The sequence below is a fragment of the Moschus berezovskii genome, chromosome 22, assembly GCF_049115385.1.
Source record: "Moschus berezovskii isolate FMDL1 chromosome 22, NW_MosBer_1.0, whole genome shotgun sequence".
NCBI classification, from domain to species: Eukaryota; Metazoa; Chordata; class Mammalia; order Artiodactyla; family Moschidae; genus Moschus; species Moschus berezovskii.
In genome coordinates this window covers 56013628-56038318 of record NC_142481.1, presented here as the reverse complement: position 1 = coordinate 56038318, position 24691 = coordinate 56013628, and the positions used below count along the sequence as shown (strand labels likewise).

The following is a 24691-nucleotide window of genomic DNA, read 5'->3' as shown; positions in this document are numbered from 1 at the left end:
TGTATGTGAGAGTTCACACCAGTGCTTGTATCCAGCACACACATTAAAGGAACGGTCTCAGTAAGCCACCCCACCCCCAACCCCGTCACGTCCCTGGAATGGCTGAAATAAGCAGAGACATTACTTTGCCAACAAAGGTCCGTCTAGTCAAGGCTATGGTTTTTCCCATGGTCATGTATGGATGTGAGAGTTGGACTGTGAAGAAAGCTGATCGCCGAAGAATTGATGCTTTTGAACTGTGGTGCTGGAGAAGACTCTTGAGAGTCCCTTGGACTGCAAGGATATCCAACCAGTCCATTCTAAAGGAGATCAATCCTGGGTGTTCATTGGAAGGACTGATGCTAAAGCTGAAACTCCAATACTTTGGCCACCTCATGCGACGAGTTGATTCACTGGAAAAGACTCTGATGCTAGGAAGGATTGGGGGTGGGAGGAGACGGGGACGACAGAGAATGAGATGTCTGGATGGCATCACCAACTTAATGGACATGAGTTTGAGTGAACTCCGGGAGTTGGTGATGGACAGGGAGGCCTGGTGTGCTGTGATTCATGGGGTCGCAAAGAGTCGGACACGACTGAGCGACTGAACTGAACTGAACTGAAGTTTCAAATAAGCCTGGGATTATTCTGCTGCTTCTCTTTCAGGTGAAGTCTACTACAGGAGCAAATACCTGAGAAGTGATACTTACACTGCCAATATTGAAGCAAACAGGATTGTGGTGTCAGAATTTGGAACAATGGCCTATCCAGACCCCTGCAAAAACATATTTTCCAAGTAACTGTCCATTTTGTATCTAGTCCTGCTTTCCGATATCCTTGACAGTCGAGACAACCAGCGTTTGCTCCTCTGACGGTGTGTTTAGGGTGCATGCAAAACTTCCCGTGATGGCCTTTGACCATGCAGGCTACGTACTTCTAGATCACTGATAGGAGGCGAGGCAAAGAGCATCTGGCAGATTGTCAGATGTTCTCCTGCATGGCTGGTGGGAGAGCACTTTGAAATCACCTATCAAAATTACAAATACACATTCCCTTCAGTCCAGAGAGGTGCTTGCTTGTATCTGAAATAACAAATGTACAAGGTTATTCATGGCTGAATGATGTGTTATGATGAAGAACTGAAAATAACTCAGGTGATCATTAACAGAAGAGTGTTAAATAAATCACAGTAACACTACACAGGAAGACACCAGGCAGATATAAAAAGCACCAAATGGAAGATTTCCAGGATATTCTCTATGCACCAAATGGAAGATTTCCAGGATATTCTGCTAAGTGGGGAAAAAGGAAAAAAAAGTGTAGAAAGAGCATATAATATGCTGTAATTTGTGCTATAAGGCAGGGAGATATCTAAGTTTGTTTTTGAATGTGCAGAAAGCCTGGAGAAGGCATGGGCGAGGTGGGGAACCAATGGGAGGAAGGATGGGGGAGATTTTCAGTTGTATACATTTAAAATCATCTGGGTTGTGATGCATATGAATGCCTTATAAGTTTTTAATTGGCCAGGGAATCAGGCCAGCGGTCTTCATCTCCTTTCTGATACACTTTAGACATAGAAGGGTTGTGACACGTCTTAGAGGTAGACTGGCCTGGAGAGGGAAGCTGGTTTCTGCTTTTCCAGAGCTGACATCATCTCCCCAGTCCCAGCTTCCAGCGCTGGGGGTCCGGCAAACAGCAGGCTGGGAACACCCATTGCAGACGGGGGAGGAGCCAGGGGGCACCGGGAAGGAAGGAATTGAAAACCGCAGCTTGTGCGGCATCCGTGCTGTTACACTGATTGCCAGTAGGGGGAGCACTCACCAGTACACGGGGCCAAGACTTCCTGCCTTTGAGTTTGCCTTCTAATCAAACGATCAGTTCTTAACTCAGTTTACTTTCCTTTTTCAAAGAAACTAATTTCTTGGACAAAGTTGAGGTAACGAGGGTGGACTCTCATTCCTTCTCAAAGCAGAGATCAACTGCTTTTCTAGTTTCGGGGGAGCCATTATGGGTATGTGTATGACTTCTCCTGGAGAAGGAAATGGCAACCCACTCCAGTGTTCTTGCCTGGAGAATCCCAGGGACGGGAGAGCCTGGTGGGCTGCCGTCTGTGGGGTCGCACAGAGTCGGACACGACTGAAGCGACTTAGCAGCAGCAGCATGATTTCTCTAGTTCAGTTCAGGCGACTCTTTGCGACCCTATGAACTGCAGCACGCCAAGCCTCCCTGTCCATCAATAACTCCTGGAGTTCACCCAAACCCATGTCCATCGAGTCGGTGATGCCATCCAACCATCTCATCCTCTGTCGCCCCCTTCTCCTCCTGCCCTCAATCTTTCCCAGCATCAGGGTCTTTTCAAGTGAGTCAGCTCTTCACATCAGGTGGCCAAAGTATTGGAGTTTCACCTTCAACATCAGTCCCTCCAATGAACACCCAGGACTGATCTCCTTTATGATGGACTGGTTGGATCTCCTTGCAGTCAAAGGGACTCTCAAGAGTCTTCTCCAACACCACAGTTCAAAAGCATCAATTCTTCGGTGCTCAGCTTTCTTTACAGTCCAACTCTCACATCCATACATGACCACGGGAAAAAACATAGCCTTGACTAGACGGACCTTTGTTGGCAAAGTAATGTCTCTGCTTTTTAATATGCTGTCTAGGTTGGTCATAACTTTCCTTCCAAGGAGCAAGCGTCTTTTAATTTCATGGCTGCAGTCACCATCTGCAGTGATTTTGGAGCCCAGAAAAATAAAGTCAGCCACTGTTTCCACTGTTTCTCCATCTATTTGCCATGAAGTGATGGGACTGGATACCATGATCTTAGTTTTCTGAATGTTGAGCTTTAAGCCAACTTTTTCACTCTCCTCTTTCACTTTCATCAAGAGGCTCCTTAGTTCTTCTTCGCTTTCTGCCATAAGGTTGGTGTCATCTGCATATCTGAGGTTATTGATATTTCTCCTGGCAATCTTGATTCAACCTTGTGCTTCCTCCAGCCCAGCGTTTCTCATGATGTAATCTGCATATAAGTTAAATAAAGCAGGGTGACTTGAGAACAGTCCACCAGCTCTTGATGGCTCTGGTGGGGGAGACCTTTGGATTTGGGAGCTGGGGAGGGCTCAATGAGAGGCCTTGCTGTCTCAGCTGACTCCCTTCTTAGCTGATTGGATGTGGTGGTGTTTTGGGTTAACTCGATCTCTGGACTGTCAGTTTCCTCAAGTGACCAGCACTTTCCCTCCCTTAGTTGAAGCAGAGTGTTTTAAGTGGTAGGCAAACTAAAGCCATCTAGAATAGAACCTTCCAGCTGAGTGGACACAGTGGTTGACCCGCTGATTTGCTTTCCTCCCCAGAGCTTTCTCCTACCTGTCCCACACCATCCCCGATTTCACAGACAACTGTCTGATCAACATCATGAGGTGTGGAGAAGACTTCTACGCAACCACAGAGACCAATTACATCAGGAAAATCAACCCCCAGACCCTGGAAACCCTGGAGAAGGTATCAGTGACTCTATAAGCAGCCTCAGTGCCTGACTTAAGGAATGGACCCTCTCCGGGGAGGCCAGGAGGCTGCAGGCACTCAGAGAGGAGTCCCTTCTTATCCCCTCGTCTCGGGCATCTTAGCACTAGATTCTAAGCTTCCTGATGGCAGGACTCTGTCCTGTCATCTCTGTGTCTGAATTCGTTCCTAGCAATCCCATGACAAAGGAACACAAATTAGGTGGCTTAGGTCACCAGAAATGTATTCCCCCACCGTTCTGAAGGCCGGAAGTCTGAAATCAGGTGCTGGCAGGCCCTGTTCTCTCTGAAGCTTCTAGGGAGGAAACATCTTTGCCTCTTCTTGCTTCTGGCGGTTGCCCCTTGGTTTACAGATGCCTTGTTCCAATCTCTTATAAAGAAAATCAACCCACCCTATTCCAGAATGACCTCGTTTAACCCTATTTCCAAAATGTAGACATAAGCGGTTAGGACTTACTTCAGCTTGCCTTTTTGGAAGATCCAGTTCGACCCCTAACAGTGTCAACAGCCATCAGCACTGAGTGGCCCCTCAACGGAAATTTGAATGAATGACAGTGCTGGGCTGTCCAGGACTCCCGGCAGCCCTGAGAAGGGAGGCATCGGGCACAGAGCACGGGTGCAAGAATCAGTGCCAAGCGGATACCTTTCCTGGGCAGAAGCAAGTCTACATTTTCGTGAAGATCAATAGACCCACTTTCAATTTTTTCCAGCTGGCTGTTCAAAGCCTTGATGTCTTTGCAATACATCTTAACGATCTGTTAGAGGGAGTGCTTTTCTTAGGCATGAGATCACGTCCAGCTCCTCTGAAGCTAGGCAGCATAGGTCCAACTGATGAACGCTTTCCACAAAGCTGCAGAGAGGAATCCCTCGGTGAGAAGGAGGTAGCAGCCGACTTTTGGCTGAAGGCTGTGCTGTTCTCAGGGAGGAAGGGCGGACAGCTGGTTCCCTGGCCACCCCATTGTTCCATGGTTGTGGCCTGTTTGGAGTCGGGATCGTTACTGAGGTCATTAGTCAATGTTTCCCTTTTTCCCTTTGACCAAAGCTCTTTGTAACCTCTCCGTTCCCAGAATAACTCTAGGAGAGAGGCCTGGGGATTTATGCCTCTGTGGGATACAAAAAGGGAGGATTTAAATGACTTCACCAGGGCCAGGATTAGCACTCAGGCTGCCTCTCTGCCCACGATGTTACTTGGAGCTGTCTGTGGTGAGGCATCGGGTTTCCACACCGAGGCCACCCGGCGAGGCCAGAGAGGAATAATTGTCAGAGAACACACACGTAGCTCACCAAGCCCCCTGCAGCCTATGTGCTGTGGGAGCCCCCACGAGGTTACATCAGGTCGCAAGAGGAAGCGTCTCCTTTAAAGGCAATGTCTGCCTTATTTTCAGGTTGGGAGACGTGCTAAAATACCCGTCATTTCCGTGAACCTGGAGTCAGTCAGCTCTTTACGGGACTTCACCTCTCCCCTTCTTAAAAGCAGTTGACTGTCATGTTTTGCAGGTTGATTATCGTAAATACGTGGCTGTAAATCTGGCAACATCACATCCTCACTACGACGCTGCTGGAAATGTTCTCAACGTCGGCACGTCCATCGTGGACAAGGGGAAGACAAAATATGTGATCTTTAAGATCCCTGCCTCAGTCCCAGGTGGGTCATTCTGGGGCTGTGATGAGGCATGCACAGCAAGGGTGGCTCTTCGGGAAGAGTTCTGGTTTTGGTTGGTGGCACAGCACTCAACCTGATACCTGCCCACATCGATGACTCAGAGGACCATGGACTCGCTTTTCTTCTTTAGGAGAAAAGGGGTGATGCTACGTTTTCTTTTGAAAGAAGTGAATCCCTTTGCTCTTCCAACCTCCTTTTCTTTTGATTCCCGTTCATTATTTCATTAATTTATCCGTTAATCCTGTATTTATCAGTCTGTCCACTGATGTCATCATCCATCCATCCATCATCCATCCTTCCTTTCATTCATTCATTTTTTAGTTTTCTGACAAACCTCCATCTGTCAGGGCTGTTCTGCTCTCTCTCATCCCAGCCCCAAAAGCCAGGCTCCCCGGGTTGTTCAGGGAGCTCAGGCCTGCTGGCATCCACTCCAGATTCCGCCCTGTTTCCTGGGCCTTCTAGACATTCTTCACTCAGGCCCGGGAGCCTGGCACGGCGCCCAGGCTGATTGTGATTGCGCGTTCCTGCGGGGGAGGAGGGCGCGACTCCTAGCCCTTATTTTGTCAGGACCCTCTCAGCACCACACCCGGGAGACCAGGCCTCTGAGTGTGGCTGCGCGGGTTCCGGGGATGGTGCAGGACTCTGAGGGTGCTCAGCTAGACCTTCTGGTTTAGGAAGACAGGTTTCTATCTGAGATCACTCCTGGCCCCTCCCTTACCATTCTGGAAAGCACCCTCCGTCCAGCAAATTCCAGGCTCCACTGGCAGACTTGAGTCCCTGGGTCAACAGTACAGTGAGTGCTCTTGTTAAATGGAACCCCCGTTAATTAAGCCAATAAAGGGATACAGGATCCGGCTCAGGATCCTAGAATGTCACACTGGGGGTAGGCTAGCCATTTGAGTTTGCCACCTCATGTTCCTGAGGACTGGGAGCCCCAGGGGATTGGGTGACGTCCCCATGGCTTACAGCAGGTACCCTCCGCACCTGCTCCAGGCTGGCGCTTCGCCAGGATTCACACCTGCCTCCTGCCTCCCAGGCCAGGGTGCCTTTCCTTCCCGTTTGCTTTGTGTTCCATTTGTTTAGTGAAGAAAAGACCTACCCCACACCCCGACAGCCTGCCTCCCACCAGCCAGCTGTTTACAGGGTGCACAGGTGGCCACAAGAAAGGCGGGGACGCTTGCGTGTAACTCATTATAACCCAGCCCCAGGCCTGGGTGGGGAGGCCTTTTGGCCAGCGGGTGACTCATCCTTGCAGAGGAATAAGAAAACCGAGCAGTCCTGAGCACCTTCGTGCTGGGTGCCGGGCGAGGTGCTCAGACTTCTTCAGTATCTCCTTCAGCTCCCCGCCGCTTCCCTCTAAGGGCTGTCCCTCCAAAGAACAGAAGAGGTGGCCAGGCTGAGGGGAATCTTTTTGGCTTAACCCTGTGCCTTTGGCTGTCCCGCCAAGCCTCAGTTTCCCATCTGTAAAATGGGAATCATACAGCCCACCTTGAGTGTCACAGTCTGTCACATCAACATAGGCACTTGGGCTCACTCCTGAGTGTTTCAGAACACCACAGGCAATCCCAGGAGAAATTCACAGAAACCCTGCGAAATGCATGTTAGACGATGGACCTCGGCAACATGTCAAAGCTTAACCTTGGGAAGCTAGCCCATGCCCCAGGTGTGGCTGGGCTTAGTCGCTCAGTTTCCCACTCTGCGACCCTGTGGACTGTAGCCCGCCAGGCTCCTCTGTCCATGGGGATTCTCCAGGCAAGATCACTGGAGTGGGTTGCCATGTCTTGCTCCAGGGCATGGCCTGGGAGACTGACGGAATACAGAGCCTTGGGTCCCGCCCCACAGGCTGAGTCAGCCTCCACACTTTGTCATGACCCCCAAACGATCTGTGTACCCGTGGAAGCTTGAGGAGCATTGCTCCAGAGCGGGGGTTGGCAAATGTTTTTCGTAAAGGGCTCCAACGTAAATATTTGAGACTTTGCCGGCTGCGTGGTCTGCGTCAGGTCTGCTTGACTCTGAATCCTGAAGGCAAAGCAGCTGTGGACTCTGCAGGAGGCGGCAGCTTGGCCCACGCTCCAGATAAACCTTTATTTCGGAAGCAGGTGGAGGCCGGCTTAGCCCCAGGCCGGAGTTGCTGATGCCTGGCCCAGAGGCCCAGGGGCCTAGAGCCTGGGGAGGCAGTGGTTTCAGATGCTAAACCAGGCCCCCGGGGGGGGGGGGGTGGGGGGGGAAGGTCCGGTCCCTGCATCAGCCAGGCAGCAGCCTTCGCCCGGTTTGCTTGCTGTCGACTCTCGAAACGTCTTCTCAGCGGGGCAGGCTGAGAAGCTGGGCTGTAGGAGGCGGTGGCCCCCTGGTGTCCTTGGGGGGCAGTCAGGTCCCGTGCTGCTCCTGAGACTGGCTTCTCTCCAGGGAGAAGGACGGAGGGCCGGAGCCCCCTGAAGGACGCGGAGGTCTTCTGCTCCATCGCTGCCCGCTCCCTCCTCTCCCCGAGCTATTACCACAGCTTCGGAGTCACCGAGAACTACATCGTTTTCCTCGAGCAGCCTTTCAAGTTGGACATCCTCAAGATGGCCACGGCCTACCTTCGGGGCGTGAGCTGGGCTTCCTGCCTGGCCTTCCACGGGGAGGACAAGGTGAGGCCCGGCAAGGGACCCCCCGCGGCCCCAGGACGCCAGAGCCAGCCAGAGTTCAGCAGGCAGAGGCGGTCGGCTCAGCAGGGAGGAAGCAGGCTCCTAGGCAATGTCCCCAGAGGCACCAGCCAGCCTTCCAGAGACTTCTGAGGCTGGGTGGGCTTCACAGGGGTCCCGAGTTACGGCAAGGGCTCAGCATCCTCTGTTCCAGCAGCGCACGAGTATGGAAAGCAGCAGGCAAGCCCCCTCCTCCTCCCCATCCAGCCCTGCCAGAAAGCCCCTCCGCCGTCCACTCAGCACCCTTCTGTTCCCCTTCCGGGAGCCACGAGCACCCTCAGGCACCCATACAGAGAGGTATTTGTGGCCGCCCCCTCCTTAATGCCTGCATTCTCGGGGAGGAGAGGGAGCAAAGCGGCTCCCTGAGGTCCCTCCCCTGCTCAGAAACTTCTGCTGGTCCCCCGTCTCCCCCAGAATCAGACCCACAGGCCTCCCTCACCGGCCTGGGAAGGCCCTCGTCACGCCCTCAGCCCAGCCTCTGGCTCCCTCCAACACCTCAGAAAGGCCGCGCCCACGTTCCTGCCTGGGGCCTCTGCGCTTTCTGCCCCCTCCACTGGAAACTCTTCCCCAGCAGGCTGCCTCCCCTGATGAATCCAGGTCTGGCTCTAAGGCCCCCCTGTCACCCCGAGGTCCCCCTGGCTGTCACAGCCCCCTCCCCACTAGCAGGCTTTCACCACCTCCCACCTCATTTTCCCAGTCGTACTCAGCCATCATCCTTCACATGTTGTACATTTGGTCACTGACCTTTGGCCTCACCCCCACTGGACTAGAAACTGCATGAAAGTGTGGGGGGTTTATCTCTCTAGTTCCCCCCAAAATGTGTCAGCGTTTGTGGCACGAATGAGCTGGGCAAGAGGGCCATCAGGAGGCCAGCGGAAGTGGGTTTGCTCTGGAGGACCTGGAGCATCAGGGCCCCGTAGGCCTCCAGGCTGCAGGGATCCCCCAGGGATCTCTGGCCCCAGAGAGTCTGGCAGTGAGAGCCCCCGAGCCCTGGCAGGGCTTTGAATGCATTGGAGAGTTTTCTGAGCTGTCCCTGCCACTGACCCCAGGATTGGGTTTATGGGAAAGAAGTGCCTGTCACTTCACCCTGTGTTCATCTCCCAAACCCACTGTCCCTCCTCCTCTGCAGCACCCAGCCCACATCACCCCCACTTAAATTCAGAGCTTGATTTTGGGGAAAGAGAGAAAGAGTCGATGAGCCAGAGGAGGTGGCTGGAGCTGCCCCTCCCTCCTTTCAGAGGACGATGGTTAGGCCAGCGCTGCCAAAAGAAAGAAAACACCTTCACCCTCGGATTAAGCAACTGGGGCTGCAGATACGGCTAATTGCCACCCAGAGCGATACCGCCTGTGACACCCAGAGGTGTGTGTGGAGGCCTACGGGGCTGCTATCAGCTTGACTAGACCGGTCGCTCGACACTGCAGCCCTTCAGGGCAGCCCAGTTGCTGGGACAGTCTGCAGTGGGCCGGGGTCAGGCGAGGGGGCCCAGAACGGGGCTTCAGGGGCTCTGGCCATGGGTGGGACCCGAGGAAGCTGAGAGGGCTGGCCCTGACTGGTCCTCCCCAACCTGGCCATTGCCGGGGAGCTGGCCGCTTGCCGCCCACCTGGATCTCAGTCTAGTGAAGGTTGGGGAGACGCTGCACTTTCAGGGGCCTCCCTGAAAGGTCCGGTCCTCCAGGTGAGGCCGAGACCCCATGCGGCAAAGTTTCCCTCCTCCCCATCACTTCTGGTGAGGTCTGCCCCCTGGAGTGGGACAGCGAGGCTCAGAGAGGGGAGGGGTTGCTTCAGGGTCCCAGGCAGGCGACTGGTGAGCTGGGCCTTGTCCCCCACCCAGTGCTGCACCGTGGGGCTGGCAGAGGCCGAGCTGAGCCCGGGGCTGCACCTCCTTTCAGACTCACATCCACATCATCGACCGAAGGACGCGGAAGCCCGTGCCGACCAAGTATTACACGGGCCCCATGGTGGTGTTTCACCACGTCAACGCCTACGAAGAGGACGGCTGCCTCCTGTTCGACGTCATCGCCTACGAGGACGGCAGCCTCTACCAGCTCTTCTACTTGGCCAACCTGAACGAGGACTTCGAGGAGAACTCCAGGCTCACCTCCATGCCCACCCTCAAGAGGTTCGTGCTGCCCCTCCACCTGGACAAGGTAACAGCTTGAGTTCTGGGGGAGGTGAGCCCACTCGGGAAGTGGCTTTGGTTCTGATTTCATTGACGCTGAAATTCAAAATGAGGAGTTCTTCGAGAAGGCAGAAATAATGCTTTCATTATTTTTCCAAATATTGAATATATTCATGGTAGAAATTTTAGAAAATATAGATTAAGTGAAAAGGAAAAAAATCACCATAAGCTCATTGCGAATATATTTGTATTGCCTCCCAAGTCTCTCTCTCTCTCTCTCTCTCCATAGATAGACAGACAGGCAAATAGACAGGAAGATATACATACATATTAATATATAGTGTTATATATGCATATAACATATGCATATTGTATATATACATCAAAGCTGTTAAAAAGTATGTACAGTATGATTTTCTTTTCTAAAATTAATATATAGCATATAAATATGTATTTCTTAATTTTAGAGAAAAAATTGTGCTGTGCATACTTTTTAATAGCTTTAATGAAATATAACTCACGTACCATACTATTCACCCATTTTCACTCATTCAAAGTGTACAGCTCAATGGTTTTTAGTATATTCACAGAGTTGCACTACAATCAATTTTAAAATATTTTCATTTCCCCCAAAAGAAACTTTGTACCTGTTAACCATCAGCTTCCCCCATTCCCTCCAGCCCCAGGTAACCCCTGCCCTACTTTCTGTCTCTGAGGATTTGCCTATTTGAGACATTTCATATCAATGGAATCATACGGTAAGCAGTCTTTTGTGGCTGGTTCCTCTCACTTAGCATGTTTTCAAAGCTCATCAGTACTGTGGCATGGATCAGTGCCTCTTTTTTTCATGACTGAATACGTACATACTATTTTTTGTCCTCATATATCTAAACATCTTTCCATGACATTAAATATTCTTCTGTGACATCATTTTAAATATTTGCCTGACAGTCTGCAGTGGGGATTCATCTCCAGTTGCTTACCCATTTCCCTGATGTTGAACAGTCCTGTTCTTAGATTCAAGATGACCATCGGGCCAGACATCACCGTCAGTTAGGGTACTGCTGCCTAGGCTCTGGGCTTGGTTTTAAAGGCTACAGAGGTTTCTGGCTCCAGAACTTCCTTACTTCACGACTTAATTAATTTAAATGAAACCCAATTGAGTTCAGTTTTGATGGCTCATCTGTACTGAACACACTCTATGTACCATGTATGTTGCTAAGCATTTTATTTTTTTTTACCTCACTTAATGATCAAAACCTGTGGGAGAGATCCACAGGTTAGCCTCATTTTATAGATGAAGAAATTGAGGCTCAGAGAAGTTAAGGAATGTGCCCAAGGTCACACAGCCTGGTAGCAAAGCCAAGACTAGCTCTGAGCCCTTCCTTGGAGCTGGTAAGGGGTATAACTCTACAGATCTCCTGAGCTGACCTAACTCCTGGAAAGAGCCCCAGAGGGTCACCTTGACCCCTCACAGGGCCCCCATGCAGGCCTAGGGAACAGGAGACACTCCCACATGCCCAGGGAGGCTTCTGCCACCCCCCAGACCCCTCCCAGCCAGAGGCCCCGGGGCCTGCATTTGAACCCAGCTTTGTCAGACCACAGAGCTAGATCCTTTCTCCTCTGCAGCATTTCCCCCATCTGCAGTCACTTGTGTATCTCTGTCATGGTGTTCACTGTATTTCCTACCACTTCTGTTAAACTTACAAAATCATGTTTTCATTTAAATCAACTCGCTCTTTCCCTAACTCATTTGGAAGGGAACCTATGACAACCCAGGGCAAAGCCAGCATTGCGTGCTGCCAAAGGAGGAAGCGATGAGCGTGAAGGGCTGTGATGAAGCACAGGTCCTGAGCGCTTGCCTGATGCTGTTGCTCTTGCCAAGGCCCGATCTCTTCCTTAAAGAGAACACTGGCAAAGTATTAAGAGTTAAGGGTATAGTGGCACCTAACTGAGACGCTCTCCTTGACCCAGTCAGGAAGATTGGAAGAGAAGGGATTAACTTTCTCCCGGTGTGATTCAGGGCTAACGAGTGAACGGCGGTGCCCCACAGAATCTCCACCTGAGCCCGTGGCCTCCGTGCCCCCCACTCTGGGAAGTTCCACAGTGCGGCGCTTGGAGCATTTCCTGGCTCCAGGGTACAGTGGGGGCGGGGTTGGGGGCTGTCACCCAGAGGGCTAGTCCCAAGGCCTGAGCCCTCCCCCTGCCTCACAGACCTCAGCCTGGGGTGATGCACAGAGAGGAAGCACTCTCCCCCGACGCCCGCAGCGCGGGGTTCTGTCACCTCTTAACAAGCTCGAGAAACAATCTGCTTCCTTGGAACCAAGCTAAGAAGTTTAGCCTGTACAGTTTAAACAGGCAGTGCGTGAACCATCTGCAAAGAAAAGTGAGCGCTGGGAAGGGTAGCTCTGGCCACGCTTTTTAATTGCTATTTATTGTCCCTTAAAAAAATGTCTTCTTGCTTCACTGCACATGGACAGGGGAAGGTTGAGCAGGCACACATGGCCTGTGTGTTCAGATCCAGCAGCTCCGATTCCATCCCATCCACAAGTACATTACGGAGGGGCCTTGGGGGCGGGCGATGCCACCCTTTCTCAAATGCCCTTCATTCTGGGGCCGTGGCACGTCCCTCTGCCGTCCTCTTTCCGTGAGTCCTCCATTCTCGTCCTGGCCGCAGGTTGGACTGGCCTGGGAGCTCTGGGACCGCCAGTTCAGTGAGGGCAGAACCTCCAGGGGAGGGGTCAGGGATGGGCATGGCTCCCAGGCACCCCCCACCCCCACCCCAGGGTGCTAGTTCCTGCTCATCCTTCAGGTCTGGCGTCCTGACTCCCTCAGCGGGCCTGTACATTCCCATGGCACCTACTGCTCTCTGCTCACATTGATCTCCGGAGTAATGAGCTTGTTGGGTCACCTCTTCCTGTGAAAGCTCCGAGGGGGCCCGGACTCTTGGTCTTGTCAGTCATTTATCCCCTGCACCATCACAGGGTCTGGTTCTCAGCGGGTTTTCTTGAAACCCTTCAGTTCAGTTCAGTTTAGTTCAGTTCAGTCGCTCAGTCGTGTCCAACTCTTTGCGACCCCATGAATCACAGCACACCAGGCCTCCCTGTCCATCACCAACTCCCGGAGTTCACTCAAACTCATGTCCATCGAGTTGGTGATGCCATCCAGCCATCTCATTCTCTGTCGTCACCATCTCCTCCTGCCCCCAATCCTTCCCAGCATCAGTCTTTTCCAGTGAGTCAACTCGTCGCATGAGGTGGCCAAAGTATTGGAGTTTCAGCTTTAGCATCAGTCCTTCCAATGAACACCCAGGATTGATCTCCTCTAGAATGGACTGGTTGGATCTCCTTGCAGTCCAAGGGACTCTCAAGAGTCTTCTCCAGCACCACAGTTCAAAAGCATCAATTCTTCGGCGATCAGCTTTCTTCACAGTCCAACTCTCACATCCATACATGACCATGGGAAAAACCATTGCCTTGACTAGATGGACCTTGGTTGGCAAAGTAATGTCTCTGCTTTTTAATATGCTATCTATGTTGGTCATAACTTTCCTTCCAAGGAGTAAGCGTCTTTTAATTTCCTGGCTGCAGTCAGCATCTGCAGTGATTTTGGATCCCAAAAAAACAAAGTCTGACACTGCTTCCACCGTTTCCCCATCTATTTCCCATGAAGTGATGGGACCAGATGCCATGATCTTAGTTTTCTGAATGTTGAGCTTCAAGCCAACCTTTTCACTCTCCTCTTTCACTTTCATCAAGAGGCTTTTGAGTTCCTCTTCACTTTCTGCCATAAGGGTAGTGTCATCTGCATATCCAAGGTTATTGATATTTCTCCCAGCAATCTTGATTCCAGCTTGTGTTTCTTCCAGCCCAGCGTTCCTCATGATGTACTCTGCATAGAAGTTAAATCAGCAGGGTGACACCCTTAGATATTTTAAATGAATGAATGAGAAAGGTGATGCAAGGTCTCTCAAAGGACACAAGGCCTTCCTTTAGCATTTGGAGCACTTCTGAAGTGGAAAGTGCCTTCCATGTAGAATGGGCTAAAGTGAATGAAGTGTTTCAGAAGTCTGAGGCCTCCCAGCTGTCCCAGATTCTCTGGCATTTGGGCCAGCTGGGGTCAGAGGAAGGAGGGGCCCGTTGGTACCCTTGGCCTGTTTGTTAGGGTGGCGTGGGGATTGTCTAAGGTAGGGCTGGGCCTCCAGGGGCCTGGGTGGTGTGGCCCGTCTGTGCCAACTGCCCTGCCCTCACCCTGCAGGGCTCTGTGTACTGCCTCCAGGAGGGGGTTGGGGTGGCATCTTTAACCTCGAAGGGGTGGCTCCAACTCCCAGCTCAGTGGATTTGGTTTAACTTGTGTTCAAATAGTAAGAGAAGCCACCGTTCCTCGAGGGCTCCCTCTGCGCTGGACCCTGTGTTAGATGCCTTTTCTTCTCTTAGACCCAGGCCAGAGGGGCCCCTGCTCTGGCTTTTCTCCAGTGCCCCTTCTCCACAGGGTGAGGAACCCACGGGGTCACAGGGTGCCCACCCAAAAGGGCACCTTCCCGACCCCAGCTGTAACCTGGGATCCCTGAGTTCCTTGCCCAGATGTCCCACACCTGCCTCCAGTGCTTGCCTGTGTCCTTCTGAGGGCAGAGAGTGCTGCCAGTATGTCAGCCTCAGGCCCACGAGGGAGGCGGGGGAGGCCGGGGCTTCCGTGCAGAGGAGAGAACAGGGGGTGGGGAGCCTGGGCCCAGAGGCTGGCCTTCATTCTCCCCTGCAGCCCACTCCAGATGGCCAAGGAGCCCTGGAATTCTAAATTCACATGCATCCTTCCAGACCCAGCACTGTGCACTAGAAACCTGCTCGATGAAGCAATGTTCTCTGTCTAACGCAGTAGCCACTGGACTGGATGCCTGGGCTATTGAAATGCAGCCAGTGAGGCCAAGGAATGGAATTTTAAATTTTACTGAATTTAAATGTAACTAGCCACCTGTGTGGAGAAGGCAATGGCAAGCCACTCCAGTACTATTGCCTAGAAAATCCCATGGATGGAGGAGCCTGGTAGGCTGCAGTCCGTGGGGTCGCTAAGGGTCGGACTCGACTGAGCGACTTCACTTTCACTTTTCACACATTAGAGAAGGAAATGGCAACCCACTCCAGTGTTCTTGCCTGGAGAATCCCAGGGACGGGGGAGCCTGGTGGGCTTCCGTCTATGGGGTCACACAGAGTCGGACACGACTGAAGTGACTTAGCAGCAGCAGCAGCCGCCACCTGTGGCTGCGGGGGGTTGCCTCACCCGGACAGTGCAGTTCCACAACATGTTGAAGCTCTGTGTATAAACGAAGGGAAGATAAAATGGTATTTGACTTAACCATTCAATATATGTGGACACAAGGTTGGCGGGCCTCTGTGCTTATCCTGGGTCCTGCAAATGTTGCGTGTGTGCTGAGTCACTTTGGTCGTGTCCGACTCTGTGCGACCCCATGGACTGTGGCCCACCAGGCTCCTCTGTCCATGGGGGTTCTCCAGGTAAGAAAACTGGAGTGGGTTGCCATGCCCCCCTCAAACGTGTGGGGCTGTGTAATGGTCTGCACACTCCTCACTGAATCTGCATGAGAGTGCTTGAAGTTATTTGTCATCCCCATGACAACAGATGAGAGAGAAAGTAACCTGCCTAATGTCGCAGAATCATCATAGGATTTGAGCTGGGATTTGCATGCCTGTCTGTCTCATTCCAAGTTACTAACTACAGTGGGTTTGGCCCTGGACCAGGTGTTTTCATAACCATTATTTCAGTTCAGTTCAGTATTTAATTCAATCCTAACCACAATTCTCAGATGCCGGTCGAAGGAACCTTCGCTTGCACTCACCATCCGTCCAGAAGTTACAGATTGCCCCCAGTTTTGCAAACGAGGAAGCAGGCTCCAGTTCACGTAGTCTGGGGGAGGCCTGCTCAAACTCACGAAAAAATCTATAGAGTCAGATTTCACACGAAGGACTGCCAAACTTCAAAGCCAGTGTTTTTCGGGGATGACTGAGATTAACTGCTTCTCCTGGGAGGTCCCTCGTGTTGAAGAATTTCAAAGCCAGTCTGCAAGATTTTATTGAATTCTGGCTGGAGAGCTATTTCTTCCCAAAGTCAAGCACATTGGCCACAGAAAGCAGCCGAATCATGCTTGTTACTGCTGTGTGTGGAAAAATTCATGGTCCATGCCTCAACCAGTCTGACCAGTTTCATGCTGGAGCTAGAAAACATGTCTGCAGACCGCCTCCCTGAGAATCAAGCCCGGGACATGCACAAGAGGCCCGTGGCTGCTGCCTCGTGACTACAAGGCAACGGGCAGGGCCTCTCACCGCCTGTGAGGCTGTGCACACAGGCGGAGGCAAATAGGAGCTGCTCCCAGCAAGACTCCCGATGTGCCTGGCGCTGGACGACTGTTTCACACCCTTTGTCTGATTCTTACAACCACCTGCAAAGCACATGTTCTGCTTCTGGAGGGGTGAAGGGAAGGCTCGTTAAGGCACGCGTTCACACATTCCTATAGCAGTTGCTTCCCAGGAGCTGCCTGTGTGCCATGCACAGGGTGAAATGTGGTCACTGTCTTCACGGGGAAGACAGCATCAAAGAAGGAACCAGGTCCATAAAGGAGATAATCACAGTGTGGGACAGACACCTTGGAGACGCTGCAGACTGAGCTGTCAGGGAAAGGGACGTTGGAGCTGAGACCTATGGGAGGGGAATGGACCAGCCTCAGGGCCTTTGCACCTGCTTTGCCTGCTGCCTGCAGTGCTTCTACTTCTGAGCAGAAGAACCACAGTGCGGAGGTCTGGGCTCAGCTTCTGCTCCCTGAGTGTGACCTTGGGCAAGCTACTTTCCTACCCTGGGCCTCAGTTTCCTCCTCTGTTAACTGGGATTGCACTAAACACAGCTCAAAATTCAGCTTCTAAGATGCAGTAAATGTCCTGCCTTCCTAGCAAAAAGCGGCTGTTGTTCAAATTTGTTGTTGCTGGGTAGTCACTAAGTCATGTCCGACTCTTTTGTGACCCCATGGACTTTAGCTCATCAGGCTCTTCTGTCCATGGGATTTTTCCAGGCAAGAATACTGGAGTGGGTTGCCATTTATTGATTTGTTTTAATTATAAAAACTTGTTTGGAGACATTTGGAAAGTCGAGAAAATTTAAATGAGAAGTCAGGCATGACAGTAATTCTCCTCCTGGAATTTCACAGATGCCGGTGGTCTTGTTTCTCATCCCCTCCCAAGTGCCCAACCTGAACTCACCCGCCAGGGGTAATGGCAATAATAATAATATAATAATACAATTATGTGAGCAACAGCAGTTAACATTTATTTAGCACTTACTGTTAACCTGGCCTTCTTGTAAGCCAACAGAATGGGTTATTTTATTTAATTTGCATGATAACTCGGAGATGCATATGCTATTTATACAATGCTTGTGCTACCTCATTATACAGGTGGGGAAACTGAACTTCAGAGATGTCAAGTAACTTGTTCAAGGTACCACGGCAAGTGTGTGAGGACACAGGAGTAACTGCTGCTCGATAGATATTTAATTGTGTTACGTCTCTCTCCCGGGTTAAAGTACTGAACAAAGTCTTGACTGTCGCTTAAGACCAAGAGATGTCCTTCATAGATATTTTTTTCTCCCAAGTAATTTTAATCTCATGTTTGTTTTCCTTTCCTGCTTGTTTGTTTTTCTCCTATTTTTTCATAGGAGAAAATACTGAAAATCTAGAAAAACACAGAAAAAGAAATTAAAGTCTCCATAACCCACTGCATGCTATATTGTTACTATTTGGCATATTTCTCCCAGGCTCTTTTCAATGTAATTTATTTTCTTCTTTAACATGGTTGAGCTCAGACCATGTCTTCAGTTTTCTCTTCTGCTTTTTCGCTTGGTGTTCTATCATGAGCATTTCCCATGTTATTATGAACTCTTTATAAACACCTTTTTAATAACTGATGCAGCCTTTTACAAGTGAATCATACAGTATTTAAAAAGCAGGAACTTATAAGAACTTACAAGTACATCCATTTCACTTATAAGTACATCCATTTCACTTATAAGTACATCCATTTCAGCTGTGAGGGATCAGGCAGCCCAGAGCAAAAGAAAAGTTCCAGGGTTTTGGAGCCCCCTTCCACAACCCACCAGCTTTGCCTTCTTCGGGGAGTCACCTCCAGTCCCCAGTTCTCATTTTTAACTGAGAACATCAATCATATAATAGCTGCTTCTGGTGGCTAGCGTGAGGCCAAAACCAGATGACAGACACTGAAGCATTCTTTTAAAAATGTGCACATAAAGCAAGTGTTTGCTGTAGACAACGTTTTAATTTATTTGGAAAAACTGATCTCTTTCAGAATGCAGAAGTGGGCTCCAATTTAATCAAACTGTCATCTACAACAGCACGAGCCCTAAAGGAAAAAGACGACCAAGTCTACTGTCAGCCGGAGTTGCTCCATGAAGGTAAAACGCATCTTCTCTCCTGTGTTTAGAGGAAGGGGCGAATGCCCTCTTTACCTAACGCCTCCTTCCAGTGCAGAGGCGCGGTGTGTGGACCAGGGAGGGAAAGGCAGGCTGGGACACTGGGCACCGTATTGGAGACTCTTCTCTCTCACGCACCGCCACACCCCTCCCAGCACTGGGGTGGTCTCTAGACCCAGGAACTTTCACGGCTGGCCTTCTGAATGCTGCCATGTGATTTTTTTGCTTTCTTTTAAAACATTTATTTATTTATTGCATTTAAATTTTTATACACTTTTTAAAGTGTATACTTTCCACTTAGTTATTCCAAAATATTGGCTCTGCTCCCCATGCTGTACAGTCATCCTTGAGCCTGTCTTACATCCAATAGTTTGTACTTCCCTCTCCCCACCCCTGTATCACCCCCTCCTCCCTCTCACTGGTAGCCACTAGCTTGTTCTCTATCTTAAATGCTGTTGTGCATTTGCGAAAAATGCTCAATATCGCTTATCATTAGAGAAATGGAAATCAAAGCTGCAGGGAGGTATCAGCTCACACCGGTCAGAATGGCCATCATCATCCAAAAAAAAAAAAAAATCTATAAAATTAAATGCTGGAGAGGGTATGGAGAGAATGGAACCCCTGCTTTCACAGCTGGTGGGAATGTGAACTGATACAGCCACTATGGAAAACAGTATGGAGATTTCTTTGAAAACTAGGAGTAAAACTGCCATATGACCCAGCAGTCCCACTGCAGGGCCTGCCCCCTGAGGAAACCACAGTCCCGATGCTGGCACGTACTGAACAGCACAGCATATGCGGATCTCTACCTGGGAGCACTGAGAATACCCTGCAGAACAGGTGCTGTCACCTCTGTCGGCCAGAGGAGAAAACTGGGCCTCAGAAAGGCTGTGTGACATGCAGAACGTAAAGCCCCTCGGAGAGAAGCCACAGCAACCGGAGCGAGGCTTCCCAGCCCAGTGCTGCGGACACAGGGCGGGGTCATTCCTTGCGGAGGGGGCGGCATTGCAGGCTGTTGAGCAGCGTCCGGGGCCTGCAACCCGACTGAGAGCCACTGTCCTAGAACATAAGCCTGTGGAGCAGCGCCTGTGCCCCTGTGCTCAGCGTGGTCACCAGCACGAGACAGGAATCTGGCTCAGAGCAGGGTGTGCTCAGTACGTAAGTGAGGAATGAACGGGCCTGCCCAGGACGCGGCTGGGGAGTGGAGAGGCAGGGCTGCGGGGGCCCGGCTCCCCACATCACTGCCCCATGCCAAGGGGGGACTTAGAAATTTAATTTGACACAGCAGACATATGTATATATGTATACATGGATGAAATTTGAAGGCTTTTTTGGATTACAAAAGTAATAGATATAATGAAATTTTCACATGAGAAACTTAGAATGGACAGTATAAACTATGAGCTACAATAAGGAAGTTATCACCCCAGCAGCACTTCTAAAGTTTTCCTCTACATTTATAACATGGTGGTGATAATTCTCTACATGTATAACATAGTGGTGATAATTCTCTAAGCAGCCTTTTATGTCTAATGTTATAATGGGGACATTTTCCCATGTTACTGAAATTCTTTGTAAATATTACTTTTCATTATACGATTTCATTAGATTTATTTAAATATTCCCCACTGATGCTTCCTCCACGCTTCAGAAGTTTCTGTTCACACCCACATACATTTGCATGCACATACTTTTTTTTTTAAGAGCTTTTAAAAAGTTGCAGTGGCCTCTGATTTTAATCATGCAATTCTCTTTGATTTCTATCTTGGATAATTAAAGATGTTTATACACTTAAAAACCAAGGTCTATCTTACCTTACTCCCGAAGCTTCTAATAGAGCTGGGGTAATTATCCGAGGTTCCCTCCTTCCTGCCCTTTGACCACCCTTGATCCAACTCAGGGCCTGAGTGAAGTTCAGGGATCCTGACTTGGGAGCCATTTTTGTAGAAAGGATGCATGGCCTGGATGCCACGAAGGGCAGGTGGTCCCAGCCCTCCTGAAGGGGGCTCTGTCAGCTGTGTCATCTCTCTCCAGGCTTAGAACTGCCTCGGATCAATTATGCCCACAATGGGAAGCCATACCGCTACGTCTTTGCTGCTGGAGTCCAGTGGAGCCCCATCCCAACCAAGGTACTGGTCGCCGGCGGGTGGCAGCCTGGGATGGTCATGTCTGTCTGCAACGCTGAGTTCTCACGGAGGTCAGGACTGAGATCCCCTTGGGGATGGGGGTAGATCAGAGAGTGAGGTCAGTTTGGGACAAAATACGCTGGAAGCAATGACGAAGCATCCAGGAGAGGGAACTGCACCTAATGGGCTTCACTCAGGTAAGACGTGGTGGCCGGAGTTAATCCACTGATTTCTTTATCAGATGCATGTTTATTGAGCACCAGCTTAGGCACCCAGGAAAAGCAAGTGAACAGGAGGATCCTGGTTTCTGCCCTCAAGGAACTCATTGTCTCAAGCAGAGAAGGTAGCGCTGAAACTTGGAGGATTTATTTTGCTTTTTTTAATTTTTTTATTCAAGTATAGTGGCTCAGTAGTAAAGAATTCACCTGCCAATGTAGGAGATGAGGGTTCAATCCCTGGATCCGGAAGATCCCCTGGAGAAAGAAATGGGAGCCCACTCCAGTGTTCTTACCTGAGAAATCTCATGGACAGAGGAGCCTGGTAGGCTACAGTCCGTGGGGTCACAGAGTCGGACACGACTCGGCAACTAAACAACAATATCACGTTAGTTTCAGGTGTTCAGTACAGCGGTTCATATTTTCATTCTTAAACTGCTATTTGTTGAACACTTGCTGTTTCCCAGGGACCATGCTCAGTGCTGTACAGAATTTCACTTTTCCTTAGAAGCTTCATCTTTTACTAAGAAGATGGAAAAACTTTTTTTAAAAAAAGCAAGCAGTGCAGGAATGTCCAATGAGAAAAATTCAGGTTCTCACACACACATCCACACGCCCCGAGTCACTCCCCATTAATCCCACACCCTAAGGGGAAAGAGGCTTATTAGAGTCAGAGAGAAGGCCAGGGACTCGCGCTTGGAAAGCTATAAAGAAAGCACATTATGCTTTAAAGGTTGGGCATTGAATACGTTAGATTATCTGATATGCATAAAAATTGCAATATAGTGCCCAATACCAGATAAATCCAGGGTTCTTATTTCTTAAAGAATTCAGCGTGTATATCAGCTCTGCGGTGGTGGGAGGACCTTAGCTTAAAGTCAGAGAAGGAAGGGAGCTGCTTTCCTTTCTCTTTCTGTGCTGACCAGAAGCAGGTGTCATCTGGGGCCTATGCTTGCTAGTGTGAGGTCCCCATCTGAGGCGCTCACCCTTTCTCTGGGGCCTTGATGCCTTTGTATTCGCTGGGAATGAGCATGCTCTGCAATCATTCATTTCGCGTCTCTCCTCTTTGCGTGCTCAGATAATAAAATATGACATTCTTACCAAGTCCTCCTTGAAGTGGGGAGAGGCGCACTGCTGGCCGGCGGAGCCCCTGTTCGTGCCCACACCGGGTGCCAAGGACGAGGATGATGGTAAGGCCTGGGAAGGGCAACCCCCCTGCTGCACTGTGCTTGTGGTCACCCCTCTAACCGAGACACCGTTCGGGGGCAGCAACTCTGCCCTCATCACACAGCTGGTGTAGCCATACTTTGAAGTCCAGGCGGTTCTGAGTGCAAAGCGGTAGGGTGAGGGAGTCCCCAAGCCCACCCCCACTTCTGACATCAGCTGCAAGTTCAGGGGTCCCCAAGACCACCCTCAGCTTCAGTAGGAGCACCCACAGAACACACTGAAAGCTGTTACACTCGTGGTGACGGGTTTTCTCAGCGGAAGGGTACGGACTGAAAGAGAAAAGGCAGTGGGACGGGATCCGGGAGAGTCCCGTGGGTGGTCTGTGGTGGTCCTCCTTGCGGGAGTCACGGACCACGCCCACTCCCCCAACGGCCCCCACGGAGCGCAGCCCACCGGGGGTGCTCCCTCAGCCTCGGCCGGAGCACGCGTGGGGCATGGTCGCGCGGACCACATAGACTTCTAGTCTTCGCCCCTCTGGAGGTCGAGCTGATGGCTGTGGCCCAAGTGCTAAACTGCTTCCATCGTGTCCCACTCTGCGTCCCCATGGACTGTCGCCCACCAGACTCCTCTGTCTGCGGGATTCTCCAGGCAGGAACACTGGAGTGGGTTGCCATGCCCTCCTCCGGGAGATCTTCCTGACCCAGGGATCCAACCCGCATCTCTTATGTCTCCTGCATTGGCAGGTGAGACCTTTACCACTAGTGCCTCCTGAGAAGCCCTGTGGCCCAAGGCCTCCCCTGAATCACTTTGCTAGGCCGGGTTGGATGGCATGGCCTCAGGTAAACAAAGACCCTCCATCAGACCAACAGTCCATGGACTCGGGCGTCATCTCCCAGGGGTAGAAGGAGAGACCTCCTTTTGGGGGAGACTAACACAAAAGCCCACTTCCTTTCCACAGAGCAACACTGCCCTGGCCCAAAGTGTGGAATCTTGGTTTTAAAATTCATTGCGGTGGCTGGGTCAGAACTTGTAACTCCTCTGAGCATGTAAACTTTCCTGGGAGCCCCTCAAAAAGCTCATGGGATTCCTCTCTCGTCCAGGTTTCCACCTGACCAAAAGGTCCTTTCCCTCCTTGATTTCTGCCCCAGAAATGCCCTGCCCATCCCCCTGGGGATGCCAAGGAGGGTAACTAGAAGCCTGGGTGGGGCTGCCAACAGCTGGGGGGGGAGGGCAGGCTGCCCGCTGAGGCTGCCAGCTGCTTCCCTCGGGCAAGAAGGGAGTGGTTTTCTACCTAGGAGTATCTTCCTATTGACCTGCATGGCACAGCGTGCCAGGCAGGAGACCCGTGTCACTGTCACCTCTAAGGTGGGGGATGGTTGGTGCCACCTCCTGCCAAGGCTGGCCTCCCCCTGGGTTGGGCGTATACGCCCTGCATATTCTCCTGTGGACAGGGAGCAGCCTTGTCTTCATTCCACCAGAGGAAAGGCTCGGAGAGTGAGGTCACTTACCCACGGTTGCACGCCCAGTACATACACGGGGGAGGGTTTGAGTCCAAGCTGGTTTGACCTCAGCTGTGCTCAGTCACTCTGAAACCCGGGAGGCCTCGGGAAGAATCAGGATTATTTGCTGGAAGTTTATTGCTGTATTTTGTTTAGCCCTCTGTCCCTTTGAGAGTGAATATTTAGACTATTCTCGTTTCAGAAAGGGGAAAGCTGCACACACATGAGGTGGATTGGACTTATTCAAATGCCACTTGAATGTGGCTGGTCTGAGTTTAGGCTAAGTGCAGTGTTGAAGCTGATTCACGAGGTTCGAGGCTGCACTTTTCAAAGTGTCTCTCTTTGTTTCCCCAAAGGGATTATCTTATCGGCCATAGTCTCTACCGATCCCCAGAAGTCGCCTTTTCTGCTGGTTCTCGATGCCAGAACTTTTACGGAACTGGCCCGTGCGTCCGTCGATGTGGAGATGCACCTGGATATCCATGGGCTGTTCATCCCAGATGCAGGCTGGGACCTGGGGAAACAGGCCCCTTCCCGGGAGGAGCCAGCCAGGGCTGCTGCCGGACGTGCGGCCCCACGGACCTGACAACCTGGAGGCTTTGGTCCTGGGGACCAGCTCCGCCCAGCTTACGGCTGGTCCCGCCCCGGGGGAGATGCAGGAGAGGTGGTCCTTCATTCCATTTCACACTTATTCTTTCCGCAGCTGCTTTGAGTCAACGTTCTGAAAACAGAACGTGTCAGTATCTTTTCTTTCATTTTATTTTGGCCATGAGGACCTTGCTTGAAAGTCAATCAAATATTTATTGATTAGCTCTAGTCCTTGTAAAAAAGCCCCCTTCCTTGAGTACAAAGACCATGACCATGAATCAGAAACTGTACTGTCACATAATCATTGTCCCTAGAATGGGCACATATGACCCATTGGAGAAGAGACACAGAAACATTTATGATTGCTCCCACTCCCTCTCCGCGTTCCAGTGGACCTGGTCGTGAGTTCTAGCTTTCTCAACCAGCTGACCCAGAAGGCGTGTGCTTTGTGGTCATTCCATGCAAGGCATGGCATAATATAAAATAAAACTTTACAGCCCTTTCAGACCTTATTTTATTTTTTACATGGCTTCTTCCTCTGAAGATCTTCTAAGGCAGAGAAACAGAGGCAAAGACAGGCGCCTCATGGCACACAGAGGGCTGGCGTGGGGGTCCCCCACTGCAGGAGGACATGGAGCGGCTGGAGTCCGG

The 24691-nt window shown here is 50.9% G+C and overlaps 1 protein-coding gene across 1 annotated transcript in view; it reads left to right on the top strand.

The window, feature by feature from the left end:
• Positions 1-24241, top strand: part of BCO1 (beta-carotene oxygenase 1) — a 35539-nt gene extending 11298 nt beyond the window's left edge. The window contains exons 3-11 of the mRNA XM_055411138.2: positions 646-775; positions 3327-3474; positions 4992-5143; positions 7568-7787; positions 9732-9989; positions 18322-18427; positions 20480-20574; positions 21865-21976; positions 23809-24241. Of these exons, the coding sequence (XP_055267113.2) occupies positions 646-775; positions 3327-3474; positions 4992-5143; positions 7568-7787; positions 9732-9989; positions 18322-18427; positions 20480-20574; positions 21865-21976; positions 23809-24038 (1451 nt within the window). The 3' untranslated portion in view covers positions 24039-24241. The remainder of the gene's footprint in view (positions 1-645; positions 776-3326; positions 3475-4991; positions 5144-7567; positions 7788-9731; positions 9990-18321; positions 18428-20479; positions 20575-21864; positions 21977-23808) is intronic.
• Positions 24242-24691: the final 450 nt, after the last annotated feature.